The 17048-nt window shown below is 37.1% G+C and overlaps 1 protein-coding gene across 3 annotated transcripts in view; it reads left to right on the plus strand.

The window, feature by feature from the left end:
• Positions 1–17048, plus strand: part of ZNF385B (zinc finger protein 385B) — a 147112-nt gene that overhangs the window by 128013 nt on the left and 2051 nt on the right. For all 3 annotated transcript variants that reach the window (XM_025167405.2, XM_088135748.1, XM_025167406.2), the window contains 3 exons: positions 9970–10227; positions 15782–15960; positions 16921–17022. In XM_025167405.2, coding sequence (XP_025023173.1) covers positions 9970–10227; positions 15782–15960; positions 16921–17022 — 539 coding nt within the window. The remainder of the gene's footprint in view (positions 1–9969; positions 10228–15781; positions 15961–16920; positions 17023–17048) is intronic.

Consider the following 17048-nt stretch of genomic DNA (forward strand, 5'->3'; position numbering starts at 1 on the left):
AAACTAAATGTTGAATATAAACTTGCAAGAGCAAAAAGAGACAATGGGCAGGAAGGGATGATGGCAAGAAGATTTGCCTCACTAGAAGAAAACAATAGTATAATTCAACCTCAATTTATACCTCTCCAAAGCACAAGTGGAGGGCCAGTTTGGTGTAGTGGTTAAGGCATCAGGCTAGAAACTAGGAGACCATGAGTTCTAGTGCTGCCTGAGGCACAAAGCCAGCTGGGTGACCTTGGGCCAGTCACTCCCTTTCAGCCCTGGGAAGGGGGTACTGGCAAACCACTTCTGAAAAAGCTTGCCCAGAAAACTGCAGGGACTAGTCGAGGCAGTCACCAAAAGTCAAGACTGACTCAAAGATACCAAAAAAAAAAAAAAAAGAACTCTGCTAATGACTATGAAGATGGTAGTATGTCAAACCTAATATATGAAATTTTCCTTTTTGTGATAGGGTTTATAGATTTTGCAAATCCTCTTAGCATAAAATAACTTGAATTAAACATTTGAGCCACTCAGAATCATGGATTATGAAACAAAATGAGTGCCTGACTATTCAAAAAGCATGAAGGTGAAATGTATAATTTACTTATTAAATATAAATAGAGATCCTTTGATTATACATTCTAAATCGAAATAAATATTCTTCAAAATAAAGGGACTGCAGATTTGAATCCCACATTTTTGTATTTTTCTTTGTGATACAGAGGATAAGAGAACGAGTGAATATATTTTGAATTACATAAAAGAGCTCTAGAGATGCATTTCAGAATACAAATGTAGAGCCTTTTGCTCCCTATGAGCCACTCAGCATATGATTTATTCCCACTGGTGTCAACATGAGCTTAGTGAAATTTCAGCATTTAGTCCTAACTTTTCATTTCTCAGACTCTGTAATATTCGGGCAATTGTTCTACAATATTTTTGGTTTCACAATTCCCAGATATTTCCTTGGATTCTGCTCCTAGCTCATGTTAATTTGTTAAGAAATGTATTTATTATCTAGATATTTAGTGGCTCTTGCTTTTATAGTTAAAATGTAATGAGAGTTCCACCTTTTTTCCCAATAAAAATAGATAAGAAAGATATGATAATCTGCAGCACATACACATATGTACCATGCACTTCCCAAACAAAATATACATGTTTGTGAATGTCTTATGTAGTTATATATAAAACAGAGTACATTCTTCCAACATACTAATTTTTATACAGAAGTATCTCTTGTGTATTAATCACATAACTTTTGAAGTAAATCTCAGAGCTGAAAAGTCAATATACTTTGCCAATAGGAAGCAATATTTATCCTTCCCTCTTCTCAAAAAAGATCAGACCACCCAGTCTGGAGCAATTTTGGAAAGCCAAACTGTATTTTGGATTCACTCCTGGACATGGGATGGCTTGCTTTTACGCCCTCAAATTAGAAATCCAATAGTGTTTACATTTTTTCACTTTTATTTCCATTCTTAAATACTTAACATACAGCACAGGTGTGGAATTTATTACTACAAAATGTGGTATCAGCTGCAGTGGTTGCACTGAGGTCTCTTCATACAGAGGCTAGTTAAATAAGGGAATTTTTTAAGATATAAGTGACTATATCTTTAAGGGATTTAAAAGAGTTTTAAAAGGATAATTAGGTAAATTCTTAAAGTTATCAATGGTTATTTATCATCAAGGCTAGATACTCTCTAGTATCAAAGGCATTTTACATCTCCACATCTACTTTAGGGATTACAGGAAGGAGAATACAACTGCTCTCCTGTTGTCAGGTTTCTCTCTGCAAGCTGGAATAGAAACAGATAAACAGCCTTTCAAAGATACAAAAGTTTCTGGGAAGTAGATGCACTGATGAAAAGCTACAAACCCATTGTGAAAGAATTCCAGTTACTGCTGTATAACAAACGCAAGCCCCATTTATCAAAGTTCACATTCTTGTATCTCTTTCTCCTTACCTATATGATATAATGTGCTAGAAGCCCCTCTCCTTTGGGTGGTGTTAGCCCTTTGAGGTAGACCAAGAAATAGACATGGCAGGGATTTCAGGAATGTTCTTTGTAATTGTAATAAGGTAGAATAACAGTATCTTGCAAGCCTAGATGGGTTTCTCACTAACCCATCTTTTATTCATTTATTTTATTTCTATAGCTGCCCATCTCAGCAAGTGACTATATTAAACAAAATCATGGCAGAGTTATTTGGAGTTTCATTCTCATGTTTCTCTCTTTCTCAGGATGGGGTAACCTTTACTAGTCTACCAACATTTTAATTGGTTATGTTATGTGGTTTCATTCCTCATGCTATATGCATTTTATATACATTATATAATCCTGCAGTCACAAAACTGAAATTTATTTTGTAAGAGGATCATTCCGTACCTTCGAAGATTTGGCTGGAAATGTTGAGGAAAGTGATGCATTTGGACAGGTGGTAAAAAGAAATGTCGTTTTCTATTTTGCTTCAAATATGCCACAATTTTAAAAAGCAACCATAACATTATTATTAAAACTCCAGAATGGTTAGTCCATATTAAATATAGTGTACTATCACTCTGGATATTTAATTTTATTATGAGCTCATACCATTTTCCTTCCTTTCTAAAGAACAAGGTAAGTGTGACTGCATCCAACAGTCTAGCATATAATTACACTTCCTTGGGTTAGGCAAAAAGACTAAAAGTTAAAATGTTCATTTATTTAAAAAATTCAGCTGGCAGGAGTCCGAAATGCCCAGTTACATTTTTAAAAAACTGATCATAGCTTTCACTAACTGAAACTTGCCAAACTTAAGTTACCAAACTTAAATCTTAAGCTCCTTAAATTAAGGAACCTTAATCTGTGACTAAATTTACAGAGTGATTTCTTGGGGCTTTGCACACTGTCAGCCTCTTGGAGACAAAGCCGATTCACCCAACGTGGAGTTTTCTAAGGGAGTAGGAGTATCTTCCAAGGAGGGCAATTCAAATGACCAGTCAGTACCTTGAATGGCTTGAGCGCATGTTATTCCTACAGGGTTTAGCATAAGGCTGAGTCAGAAGAAAACCAGCCTAAGATACAGATTTATGTTGGGACATATTGTTGCCTGGGAAAATAGTTTAACAAGTAGGGAGGGGAGTTTAGATTCATTCAAATCTGAATCTTTGCATTCATGGTAAGCATTCAGAGGACAAAATGGTAGAAAGGGGGTGTAATTAGCCTCTCGGGCACATTCAGATCAGATTGTAGAAGGGCATGTACTTTTCAAGAAGTATCTTTTCCCACATACAGTATCTTAGTATATGAGATCCAGTGAAATGTCATCGAAAATTCTTCCGCCACACCCTAATCTGCTGATTAAGTTTGCCAACATTTTCAAGAAATAGTAGATTAGATGAAGCCCACAAACCATATAGCTACCAGTATATTAAAGTCATATATGGCACAGAAAGCAGCTGTGAACCAGCTATTTCTTCCTATATTTGTAAGCTGCAGTCTTGATGGTCTTTTCCAATGTTTTAGTTTCCCTTTGAAATAAAAGAAGTTCTGTTTGACATTGCTACTACAGGAGTAAATTAAAATGGCTACCTCTCTACAAGTTGGACTCTTTCATATTCATACTTTATAGTCTGTGGTCAATGGTGTTAAAGAAAAATGCCGGCACACCACATGTTTGCGGAGGGGATACAGTTCAGTGCAGATATTTTAAAATAGCTTTGCATTTCTTTTGGGGGTTTTGTATTTACTGTGATGTTTGTGACTTCTGTAGCAAAATAAATAGAAATCAGAGTCTAACTAGAAAAAATAGAACCTTACCTGCTCAATCAGAATATATAGGGGTATTATTAATAAAATAATCAAAGGTTTCAACAGCATAAGAGCCACAAATTTTCTTATACCCTGCCCAGAGCTAAAGGTGGCTTTATTTAAGACTTCAGCATAAATGAAATTTTTTATTAAGAATTAGAAAACAGTCAAGATTTTCCCCTTTTTCTTAGGACTTTGGGCAGAATTAAATTTATTATTTGAACTAGTCTATTGCATAATTTAAAAAATAAACTTCCACTCATCTTTGACTAATGAGTAAAGTATTGTGTAAGGCCCTCTGAAATTAATGTCCCAGGCAATATAGTCTCTATTTCTGCTCAGAACCTTATTTAGTGCCGCAGTATTAGAACTTCCAGCGTTACCAGTTTTTCATGACGAGTTGTCATGGGTTGATCCTTCATACAAGAGTAAAGGGAGAATATACATAGTCCTGAGTAGACACTATCTACAGATAATTTAGAATTCTACTGTTCCTTTGTAAGTGTGTCAGTGTTAATGATAGGAGTGACTTATGTTTTGCTCTACTGTAATAGAACTAATATAGATTAGGTGTAGTGACCATAACAGAAAAACATGTAAGATCATTGTCCCTGGCACTGAGATCAGGCTTAATCAGTTGGATTCCAGCACTGAGAGTGTATTTGCATAACATGCTAAGATATGTTTGCTTTTAGCTAGGAATGTGTGCAAAATGGAAAATGTGTTTTGTTTTCATCCCAAAACAAAAACATGTTTAAGCTCTGCAGAACTATTCTATGTGTCTTGCACTTCAGCAGACACAAAACTCAGATCATTTTAAAAATATTTTTATTGTTAAATAATAGAATTCAAAAGGTAGTAAGAAAAAAATGGAACAAATGAATGATTACTAAATATAGCTTAAAAAATCAGGCATAGTGAAAAAAAATCTAATAATACATCCTCCCTTTCCCTTCCATTTATGTCCCCAGCTGCCAACCAGAGTTTACATATTTATGCTTTACGTTGGACATTAATCATTGTTGTTGGTTTCTGTTTATTTCTTAGAAACCATATTCCAAATATCTAAATCTGCCTCGCTGTGTTGTATATAAGGAAGCCATTCCTGTTTGAATTGAGTTAAGCTTCTGTTATGGATACAGTACTGTCAATTTTGCCATTGCAGCATATTCTGCAATTTTGGTCTCCTGGTCTAATATAATCACCAGTAACGTTTCTCTTTTCCAAGGTTGTGCCAGATTTGTTCTTGCTGCTGTCAGTCCAGAACATGTTTGTTGTTGTTGTTCCAGGCTTTAGCTTAAAAAAACAAAACAGGAACCTCAGAATGATTTCAGTGGGCAAGTAGGGCAAGACTGGTATGCATCATTCTTATTCTCTCTTCTGCCCTCAACAGTTCCCAGAGTGGCATAGCCAATAATCCTAGTAACTTCTCTTCCATATTTCTTCCTCCCCTCGGCCACCACCGCCAGTGTCCCAGCATGGCATATATCACACTGACGTGCTCCCTGACCTCCAAACCCTTCCCTCTCCTCATCTACCATCACTGATAGTCTTGGTTTTTGCCAATTCTTCCCTCACCCCATCCGGCCCCCAAAAAACACTTCTGCTCAGAGCAACAGTATTTTGTTCTGTATCTGGGAAAAGGCTCATTTTGTTCCATATCCAGAACAAACCTGCATGTTTCAATTTGGGCATGAACCATGTTAGATGCTTGGAATGGTTTGTGCATAAGCTGTTTTGCACATCCATAGCATTAATCAAGAGACTTATGCATAGGTGCCATGTAAAGGTAAACCAAAGCTTGTTATAGTATGCCCTAGCATATTATATAAATAGGGTCTCTGTAAATGATACAGAGATCAAACATGGTTAAAGCAAAAATAAAGCCAACTTACATAGCATAATTTAGGGAAAAAAAGTTTAACTATCAAAAGTGCCCACAGTGAGATAAGAGAGCATTTGATACAACATGTGTCAGAGTATGAACTGTCCTTTGTACTTGCATCATGATGTCTCACAGAAGTATGTAAGGGACAGAATTTGTGTTGTGACATCACAATGGCTATGTCATCATTTTCATGAAATAATTACTTGCCACAGATGCCCTGGATGCTAGAGAAAATGATAAGGGTGGTGAGGAGGACTACTTCACCCTTACTGTGTCCATGGAATTCCAGCCAGTTGTGTAGTAAGGGTAGAGAATGGGCCAGAGGGAGAAGTTGGGGCCAGAAGACCAGTCAATTGCAATGTGTGATTGTCTGACCAATCATTTTATAAATAAAATTGCTGATGTTCACTCCACATGGGGAGAGCAAATGCCTGGCACTGTTGTTTGAATTTTGAGCTTGTGGCTCTCAAGGCACAATATATTCTGTGATGTGAGTTCTGCTGCTTGTGAATTTGATCCCTGTCCCTTTTGGCTAGTAAAAGCAGCCAAGGAAAGAATTAGAGGCTGGATCCAGGCTGCATTTGACACCTCCTTGTAGAAGGGAAAGGTTCCAGCAACCTTAAACCTTGGTCCATCCCCTCCTAAAGAAGCCAGTCCTACATCCAACACAGTTGGAATTATAGTCCTATTTTCAACCTTCTTGGAGAAGGCTGTTGAGAATGTAGCTGGGTAGTAATAACAGAGACCTCTGAAAGAAGTGGAACATCTAGACTCTTGCCAGTCTAGATTCAGGCATTCAGGCAAAAATGAAAATAAAGCCTAAATGCATAAATGAGAATGCTGAAAAATGGTCAGACTGTAGGTGTAGATGATATAACTGGAGAAATATTAAAATATGGGTGTGGTTTGCTTACAGAGTAGCTGAGCAATTTGTTTAACGTGTGTGAAGACTACATCTTTGCCTGATGATTGATTATAAGAATGTTATTGCCTGCCTATACAAAGAAAGAGTAGCAAAGGTGAATGCAGATTAGATTGTTAAGTGTGTCTGGGAAGGTGCTCAGCAGAATTCTCATCGAAAAGGGTATACAAGGTGATAAAGAGCAAAACCTCAGAAGTGCAATATGGCTTTTTGCTCGGCAGGGGGCATGCAGACTAGATTCTGCTCTTCAACATGTTGCTGAGAAATGTGTGAATGTGGGAAAGTAAATTTACTGTGTGCTTACTGATTTAGAGAAAGCATATGATAAAATGAATAGGGTGGAATTATAATATGGGGTTTAAGTTGGTTACTGAATGTGATAGGAGTGCTATGCCGTGTATGAGAATAAAAGGAACATTTGATGAATGATTCGATATTGAGCATGAAGTAAGACAACCCTTGATTTATAAATTAATACAATTATAGGTAAATGTATAAGAAATTACTGTGATGACATCAGAGGTGTATTGATTGGGGATATAAATATGTACATACTTTTGTATGCAGAAAATGCCTTGTTGGTTGAGGATCTGAATTATTTGCAGTGAATATTAGATGGATTGCATAATGCAATGAGGAGCATGGATCTAAAAATCAATGCATCAAGCTTCAAGGTAATTGTATTTGACAGAGGAAATAAATAATTTAAATAAACAAATAAAATATGTAACGTGAACAATTGGAAGTTATTGGCAAAAAAGAAATTATTAAGTTGGGCATTTTGGTAGATTGTTTACTGAAGATGGGAACATGCATGGACACATTTTAAAATAATAATTTATTCAACTTGTATGTGTAAATTTGGATAGAAAGGTAATGGATAGCATGTTGTCTTTTGCAAGGAATAAATCTCTGTCAAAAGAAACAAAAATGGCTATGTATAAGCATGCTTATACCCTCTTTGTCATATGAATTTGAGAGTTGGAGGTGTCAGAAGAATCATAACAGCATGCTGAATGTAGTGGGAATGGGATACTTCAGTATGTGTTTGATGAAACAAGAAGAGATAGGGTTAAGAATTAAAGGGTGCTGAGCTAATATAAACCCAGAAGTGAGCAACTTGTATGAAAGAAGTAAATTGAGGTTGTTTGGTCATATATATAGAATATACAGAGAATTAATGAAGATCAAATCACAAAATAATTACATTAAGAATGAAAGGGTTGAAAGAAGAGAGAAAACTGAGAAAGTCATGGTTGGATGGAGCTGATAATATCTTCAAAAAGAGAGAGAGAAATTTGAATAACAAATGCAGTTGTGTGAATTGATGCATGGAATTCTATGTGGTGGAAACAAGGATATTTTGCAAGAATAGAAAGATATGGAGTGGTATAGTTGGTGTAAAGAGATTTCCTTTTCTCTTATATCCCATCTTTAATTTCTTCTGTTTACTGCTTATTTTGAGTAATATTGCTTACCTTAAAAGAAAGTAACAGATTGTATGTGGCTCAACTAAAGCCAAGGTAAAAGAAATCTAATGCTGCTTCCTTGGAGACCATTAGTGCTCTATATGGACAAATTTTAAAATAATTTATTAAACTTGTACATACAAATTTGGATACAAAGGTAACGGGTAGCATGGGATCAACATTTCTTGCCCAATGATACTATAACAATGAACATTCAATCTTGGCTGTAGTTACATGCAGTCCTGCACCATAAAATGTATTGATTATTATTAATCTTATTATTAAACCACTGACTAGTGAGATGTCTCCTGGCTTCCAATAAAAGGATGAAGCCTAAAACCAAGAATGTTAAAAAATAAATTTAAATGGTCAGTTCTTAAAACTCTGCCTGCCCAAGAGACTGTTTCAAAGCCATTTTAAAAAAACAGCAAAGCTAAGTTAGGCCTGTTATCAAAGAAGCGAATTCTGAAGAATGGAGGCAGCTATAGACCAGACACGGTCCCTACATTGCCATCAGACAACCCAGCAAAATCCTCAGGCAAAACACTTAGATGGCTTCAGTAAGCTGGGGAGGGGACAGTTATCCTGAAGAAGATATTTCAAGTAACTGGACCAAGTGGGTTCGGACTTTATTACCTTTAAAGCCCTAAACAACTTGGGCCTGGTTACTTGAAAGAAACAACTCATCTGGAAACAGCTTGTCCACTTTTATCTCTTCCAGAAACAAAGTGGCCGCCAGTATAAAGCAGAAAGTTCATACGGTATCTGTATCGCTCTTAGGGATTACAGAGACACTACCTCTCTGCCAATTTTCCCTGGCCTGCTTTAGGACTGAATATCCTGTTGGAAACAGCTGGTCCCGTACTGGCACATTCCCTTGCCTCATCCAAGTCTCCAGGACATACGCCAAGTAGGATCCTTGGGAATGGAGTCACATTTCAAAGAAGTAACACCAAGTTTTCCCATGGGCTGGTATTAACAAGGCATTAGAAGGCCCAGCTACTATTCTCCCCCTGTGATGGGGAAGCCCTAGATTGAGCTGCTAGTTTGCCAGTGTTAACTCTCTTTTTCTGCAGTTCTTGGGGCAATTCTCTTTTCCAGAAGACCAGTGTATCCCATCTCCATTTGGGGGGGGGCACTGGTAGATTTCCTTAGAGGAAGTTTCTTTACTTAAGTCTCAAGAAGCCCCTGTTTTGTTCAAGGTTTTGAGTTTTACATGCCACTTTTGGATAAATCCTGTATGTGTTAATTTTGTAAAATCCCCATGTATGAAACAATCTTAGAATAGTTGAGAAGATATGTAACTGGACAGGATAATGCATATATTTAAGCAGGTGAAGTAGACAGACTATCGCATTAAGAAGTAGAAAGATTTTCTAGCATAAGATCTGTGCTTCAAATTTTAATTTTTGTTTCAGTTTGGGGCATTCTCACGTTGTTAGTAACTTAGTTTCAGAATATTCAGCCCCATATAAGGCAAGCAGAAAGGCCTATTCTGTCCAACACAATTATTCTACAGATCCTTTTCTTCATATAACTTTAGCTGAATCAAAACGCTGCCATTATTATTTTAAGAATACAGGCATTGGTTATTTAGGTATATCGTTTTTCCTTCATGAGCATGCTATGATTTCTGAGTTGAGTTCCATCATATTCAGCTTACTATAAGACTTTCTCCTTAAAGAAATTGCCATGAAAGATGTCAGAAATCAGCCTTTGCCAACCTCATGCCTTCCAGATGTGTCAGGACAAGAATTTCAAGACAGTAAGACCATTGACAAGTTCAGAATTCTGGGAATTATAGGGTCAACACATTAGGAGGGTCCTAGATTGAGGAAGACTGCTTCAAGTAATTGCTGGAATGGTATTGCTAGAATTGTCAGCCTCCTATTCATTCTTTTTCTCTTTAAGATAGGGCAATTCCGAAAGCGGATGACTCTAGTCAACTTTCAAGCGCTGAAGTGGTCGCCTTTATATCCGAGTCTGCCAGTGCAGCAGCAGCAGCAGCTACAGTAATGACACCTTCGTGGTCAGTTTCTTCCAAGAGCACAAACGGGACTACCAATGCCATTTCTGAATCCGAAGAGGAGAAAGCCAAAAAATTACTGTATTGTTCATTATGCAAAGTGGCTGTGAATTCCTTATCTCAGTTAGAAGCACACAACACAGGTGAGTCCTTATCAGAAATAACTAAATGCATAACTGTATGTTTGAGAAAATTTAGGCAGTGTCTGTAACTCTTTGTCTTTCAGGTCATTTTTTTCTTGAAAAGGAAAGGATATTTTATTTAAAATATACTGTGGCAATTACTAGCTTCTTGCCTCTCGACGGCACAGAAAGCATAAATTCTGTTCTTTATTAAAGATCTTATTCATCTGGTTATACTATTACATGCTTAGTAAAGCTATTTTCCATGAATGTCCTTGTTGTCCAGATAAATGGTTTCTCCCAGCTCTGTATTTCACACCCTTATACTAGGAAGTGATGCTGCAAGACACATTTCAGCACTAAGATTTCAAGAGAACCTGTCGTGATCCACCTTATTAAAGCCCTTATTTGGTAGTTGATGAAAAGGCCTTCCCTGGTTTTCTACTTGCCAGCTTTAGCAGTAATCATTCCCTATTATGCATAATCTTGGCATCCCAATGTTTTCCCACATATTTCTCCATCACTTCAGCCAGGATGGCTACATTCACATAATCCAATAAGAGGAAATGCATTGCCAAATAGAGGACACTGTTTTGGCTAAAAGTTGTGCCTGCTAATTTCAATATCTAGAGGCAAGGTTAGAAATAATTTATGATGATAATTATGTGCCATAAGGTTGGTGTCAACTCTTTTCTCCAGTATTAGAAATAATTAGTATAACAAAAAATAAAAATGTGATACCCCTTGCTATAGTGTTGGGAGATACACAGAACTGCATGCCTGCTCTATTTGCTCCATTTACCTAGGATCAGGAACAAAAGTAATGCTGATACAAGAATCAACAAAGGAAGGAGGTTTTCACTTAGGGATGATTCCCAATTCTCCTTTCTTGGATTTTAGGAATTGTTCTACTTGATCCCGTTTTGTGGAGATTACCTTGATATTCATGGCCTCCCTTGTAAACTAGTGAAGTACATTTGCATGGTAATAACACTTTGTGTTACCACATGAATACAAGATAAAAGGGTAATCATATATTCATATGATATGTATGCATTCATAATCATATATTTAGATTCCTCTTTGTGTAATGTTTCGCAAAACAAATAGGTAGCTCAGGAAAGGCAGAGTTGCACTGTATAATTCTGTAAGCAATCCGTTTAGAGCTCTCTAAGAAGTTATTTGATCCTACCCCAGCATTCCAGTGAGAGAGGGGGAAGGGGGCAAATAGGGAGAAGGGGAGCACAGAAAGAGAGAATAGGGTTGCTCCTGCCCTATGCAACTTTTGCCCCAAGGCTGCTGATATATAGACCTTGACAGATGGGCCAAAGGAAGCATGACACTTGACCACCTTCTTGCCAGCCCAATTATCAGTGGGATTGCTTGTCTTGGTTAAAAAAAACCCAAGTATACGGGTTGTATTAAGATTCTGCTTGTGTTTTATTAATACACAGGAGCACATATGCAAATCAATTAAGTGTTTCAACTTTAATTAATCATACTGTGCATCAGTAGATGGCAGAGAGACATAAAAATGATTGAAGGAACTACACACTCCAGTTCTGGAATTAATTTTAGAAATTTTTAGCGTTAAAGAGAAACTGGGACTAGAATGCTAAACAGAGAATTCTTAAAGCAAGAAAGAAGCAATCAGATTGTTCCTATTCTACTTTTGTTTAATTCTATTTTTATATTAGATCTGTGTTTCATATCTTCTCAAGGCAGTGTACATAATACTTTTATTCTTACAACAAGCCTGTGAGGTAAATTGTTCTGAGACTTAGTGACTCAAAAGTTACTCAGTGGCTCAACATGGAAGAGACTATTGAACCATTGAATCTCTCCACTCTTAGTCCCACACCGTAGCCATTTACAGTGTACTGAATCTTAAAATGCTACGTCCATCACAAGAAGTAAAGTGAAAATGCTGAACAGTGTACACAAGCAGGCGTACCGTGAATGATTGATTTACTGCAGTTATAGCTAATTTTTCCTCTGAAAGCTCAACAGCAAAGAATTGGCAAGTAGAAAAAGATACCGGTCTTGTCCCTGCTGATTCACCTTTGCACTTGTTCATATTCAGGTTGTGAGGGTAACACAGGATATTGATCTCTATACTAGAAATTCACTTTTTGAAGACTTTCAGAAAAACTTATATTCTGATATAGCAATGATTTAAAAGATAAACGTGACAGTTCTTGCATCCCTGTGTGTGTGAGTATCTTGCATCCTAATTGGTGGGATGCAGGCAACAATGTGTTACTTGCAATGGAGTCTCTCGATTAGAGAACCTGGCTTGCCTAGAATAGTGCAAACATGCTTGGGGTAACATTAGGCCTTTGTTGTGCCTGTGGCACACTAACTGAAATATGTCAAAACTGACTGACAGATTTGGTACATTGACAGGTACAACAAAGACTAGTAACCTTGTCTACACATCTTTGGGCTGATCTACATGACTAGCTTGCCTAGCATAAGAAGGACGACTTCATTTCTAGTTGGTTTACATATGGGAGTCAAGCAGCTTAAGGCTGAAATGCAGAAATGCCCCCCATCTTACTAGAAAGCATTATGTCATTGTAGTGGGCCCATAGATATAGACTTCTTTGGCCTTAGTTCACCAAAGCCATGATGGATAGCAGAGGTCTATACCTGTGGACCCACATGGTGGCTACAATGGCATATAGAAGATTGCAACTTGGAATGATAACAGGAGTAAATTATAAAAAGTATGCATTAACAAAGAAATAGAAAAAAGAAAAATAGGTAGGTTTTGTGTGAAACTAAAAAAGAGGAAGGATTAATAAGATTGGAATGGAAGTGGTCTGATCTTGTGAAGTGGAGTTGATGAATGCATGCAGAAAAATGAATGTGTAACTTTAACTATGAATTGAACTACTAACTATGAACTAAAAAGTATGCCAAAAAGTATGAATTGGAATTAGTATCATCAAGGTTCTTGTGAGTCCATATGAAAGAAGGAATCCATAGGTTAGAGATAGTTGCATGTTATGCTCCAGTGAATGGTAATAATAGAAGAACTAGGGATGAACTTAGGAAAAGAATTACTGTATGCAACATTCTGAATAAGTGTGATCTGGAGAGGAGAGTAATTCTGCTGGGTGACACAAATGGATATGTATAAACAAAATGAGAGAGTACATTAAAATGATTGGACTATTTGGAGATTCAAGGACAAATGAGAATGATGGCTGTTTCAAGAGTATCTCCTAGCAAAAGATCTGCTTGCTTCAAATACATGGTTTAAGCATAAGATTATTCCTATGTACAAGAAGCACAAAAATGCAGAGTAACTTGGATAGAAATAAAAAATTGTTTTGAATGTGGATGAAGACAGCTAATCAGAGTGAGTGGCATTAAAAATAAAAGTGATTAAATATTTAGGATAAAGCTAATGTGCAGGAATGCTGGAAGGAGAATTTTAGATATTTGTGTGGGAATGGTAGTGATATGTCAAAGAGAAAAATAAGAATGAATACCTCCATTTGTAGTGTTAGGGAATATGATTCATTATTTCTCATGTATGTGTAGAAGAACATGGAAATCAATGATCAAATCAAAAAGAAGTTGAATAATTCATTTCTTTGTACACTGCATGCACAATTATTAGGCAAGTTGTATTTTTGAGGATGAATTTCATTACTGAACAACTACAGTGCTCTCGGTCAATCCAAAATGTTAATAAACCTCAAATCTGAATTTTAAGAAAGTAAAAGTGAGGTTTTGGCTTTCTTAGGAGCATATCTATGTGTGCACAATTATTGGGCAACTATTAGTGTGTAGAATTATTATGCAACTAAATGAAAAACAAAATTCCCCCATCTCACTTGTTCATTTTCATCTGTTAGAGTGAGAATAATGAACAAACAACTCAAAATTTACAAATAAACATTTCTGACATTTCAAACAAAAAATCAGTGACCAATATAGCCACCCTTCTTTGCAATCACAGTCATAAGCCTTCCATTCATGGAGTCTGTCAGTTTCTTGATCTGTTGACGATCAACTTTTTGTGCAGCAGCAACCACAGCCTCCCAGACACTGTTCAGAGAGGTGTACTGTTTTCCTTCACTGTAAATCTCCCATTTGAGAAGGGCCCACAAGTTCTCAATAGGGTTTAGGTCAGGTGAGGAAGGGGGCCATGTCATTATTCTTTCATCTTTGAGGCCTTTACTGGCCTGCCATGCAGTGGAGTACTTCAATGCATGCAATGGAGCATTGTCCTGCATAAACATCATGGTCTTCTTGAAAGATGCAAATTTTTTCCTGTACCACTGCTTGAAGAAAGTGTCTTCTAAAACTGGCAGTAGGTTTGGGAGTTGATTTTGAGTCCATCTTCAACCCGAAAAAGTCCAACTAGCTCATCTGTAATAATACCAGCCCGTACCAGTACCCCACCTCCACCTTGCTGGCATCTGAGTCGAAGTGGAGCTCTGTGCCCATTACTGATCCAGCCACGGGCCCATCCATCTGGTCCGTCAAGAGTCACTCTCATCTCATCAGTCCATAAAACCTTTGAAAAATCTGTCCTCATATATTTCTTGGCCCAGTCTTGCCGTTTCAACTTATGTGTCTTGTTCAGTGGTGGTGGAGTGTCAGCCTTCCTTACCTTGGCCGTGTCTCTGAGCACTGCACACCTTGTACTTCTGGGCACTCCAGGTAGGTTGCAGTTCTGGAATATGACAGCACTGGAGGATAATGGGTTCCTGGTAGCTTCACGTTTGATTCTTCTTAAATCTTTGGCAGTTAATTTGCGTCTTTTTTTCTCAACACATTTCTTGCGATCCTGTTGACTATTTGCAACAAAACATTTGATGGTTCTGTGGTCACGCCCCAATATCTTAGCAATTTCAAGAGTGCTGCATCCCTCTGAAAGACTGTTTACAATTTTTGACTTTTCAGAGTCCGTTAAATCTCTTTTTTGGCCCATTTTGCCTGAGGAAAAGAAGCTGCCTAATAATTATGCACACCTTGATATAGGGTGTTGATCTCCTTAGGCCACACCCTCCCTCATTACACAAATACACATCACCTGATATACTTATATACAATAACCATTCAGGTTTATACAGCTTGGAGGTGGAAAATACGCATAAAAATGATGATATGGTCAAAATACTCACTTGCCTAATAATTGTGCACACAGTGTATAACTTTGTAATTTTAAAATACCTTCTCTTTCTCGAATCTTTTTAGCATTCTAAAAAGTTGAAAAATGGGTATAGTTTTGGGGAAATCACACTATTCCTTACATATGTGGATGATTGGTAATAAGAGGCTGTGATAAAGAATCCTTTGGATCAGTGCCACTAGAGACTGGGAGTTCTTGAACAGTCTCATAGTTGTGTGAATGGGCTCTCAAGTGTCTGAGAATTACCAAGCAATGCAGACCAGTGTATAAAAAAGAATTGAGATCAACTCTCAATTTATTCTTATTTACTTATGTAACAAAAATCCAGGAAAGAATAGAAATGTTTCAATAGCTAAAAATGTTTAGTTCCTCTTAAAAGTAGGGAAATCGTTTTCTGATTCTTTTGTAATAATGACTTGTCAGGTTCCAAGCACAAGACAATGGTTGAAGCTAGGAATGGTGCTGGTCCAATTAAATCTTATCCTCGGCCTGGATCCAGATTGAAGACTCATGGCACTAGTATGGGCTCAGGACTGCAGAACAAAACATTTCATTGTGAGATTTGTGACGTCCATGTCAATTCAGAAATTCAGCTTAAGCAGGTATATTGATCTCATCAAGAATTACTGTTTCACTGTAGCAGTTGTCTTTTGTTTCAGATTACACATTCATTCAATTAATCAGCTTCATTTAATTTGACACAAGCTAATCCCTTGGTCCCAAGAGATGGAAAATCTCCCATGTGTACTCCTACAAGGTATTAGCACTAAACTTAGCTGAGGGTATCCTTTGAAATGTAACCCCTTTGTCATCATGTCTGCTGAAAAACCATCTGAAAATATTTAGACGGAACTTGTTAACGGTCAACAGCATTGTTAAAACATCTGTAAGCATGTTGTTACTGACTAGGATAATCACCTTTGCAAATGACAGCAGCCTGTCTCCATGCCAGGGCAGCCAGCACATGAACAGTTGGTTATTGCTGGCTATGGCAGCTCTACCTTTACTATACACGTTGGCTGCACCACATATAACATTCTCATTTTAACCCTCTTGCAATCTTGTTCTTATTTATGTTTAATTATTTAAGTGTTTTAAGTGGTTTTATAATATGTTTTAATTGTTGGCTTTATTGTATGCCGCCCAGCCAGAGTCACCTTGTGTGAGATGGGCGGCCGTATAAATTTAATAAATAAATACATTTGTTTCCAGTTCTGTGGAAAAGATTGATCATTGCTACACAGTGGGCTACCACATCTTGCCTACTTCTTATTTATCTTGTTGTCTTACTGTACAATATGGTCTTTACATTTCATTGTTGTCCAGGAAAGTCTTGAACCATACAGATTTGAAATTAATACCTTTAGTTAATGTTGGTGCTTTTTTAAGGTTAGGATTAGTTTCCTGGTTTTGCAGATATTTTACTGCATAATGTAAATTTCCTGCCTGAGCCTTAGTCAATTTACTCTCCCCTGAAATAAATTGAGATGTTTACTTGAAGACTACACAGTGGCTACATTATCAACTAACTTTTAAACAGAACATTTGTTTTAAATTTTCAGCACATTTCTAGCAGAAGGCACAAGGACAGAGTTGCAGGGAAGCCTACAAAACCAAAATACAGCCCTTACAACAAACTACAGCGTAATCCAAGCATTCTAGCAGTAAGTATTGCCTAGTGTGGCTATCC

This window comes from Python bivittatus, unplaced genomic scaffold (genome assembly GCF_059951505.1).
Source record: "Python bivittatus isolate LINGU-HERP-01145 unplaced genomic scaffold, Pbiv_v1 ctg000200_np1212, whole genome shotgun sequence".
NCBI lineage: Eukaryota > Metazoa > Chordata > Lepidosauria > Squamata > Pythonidae > Python > Python bivittatus.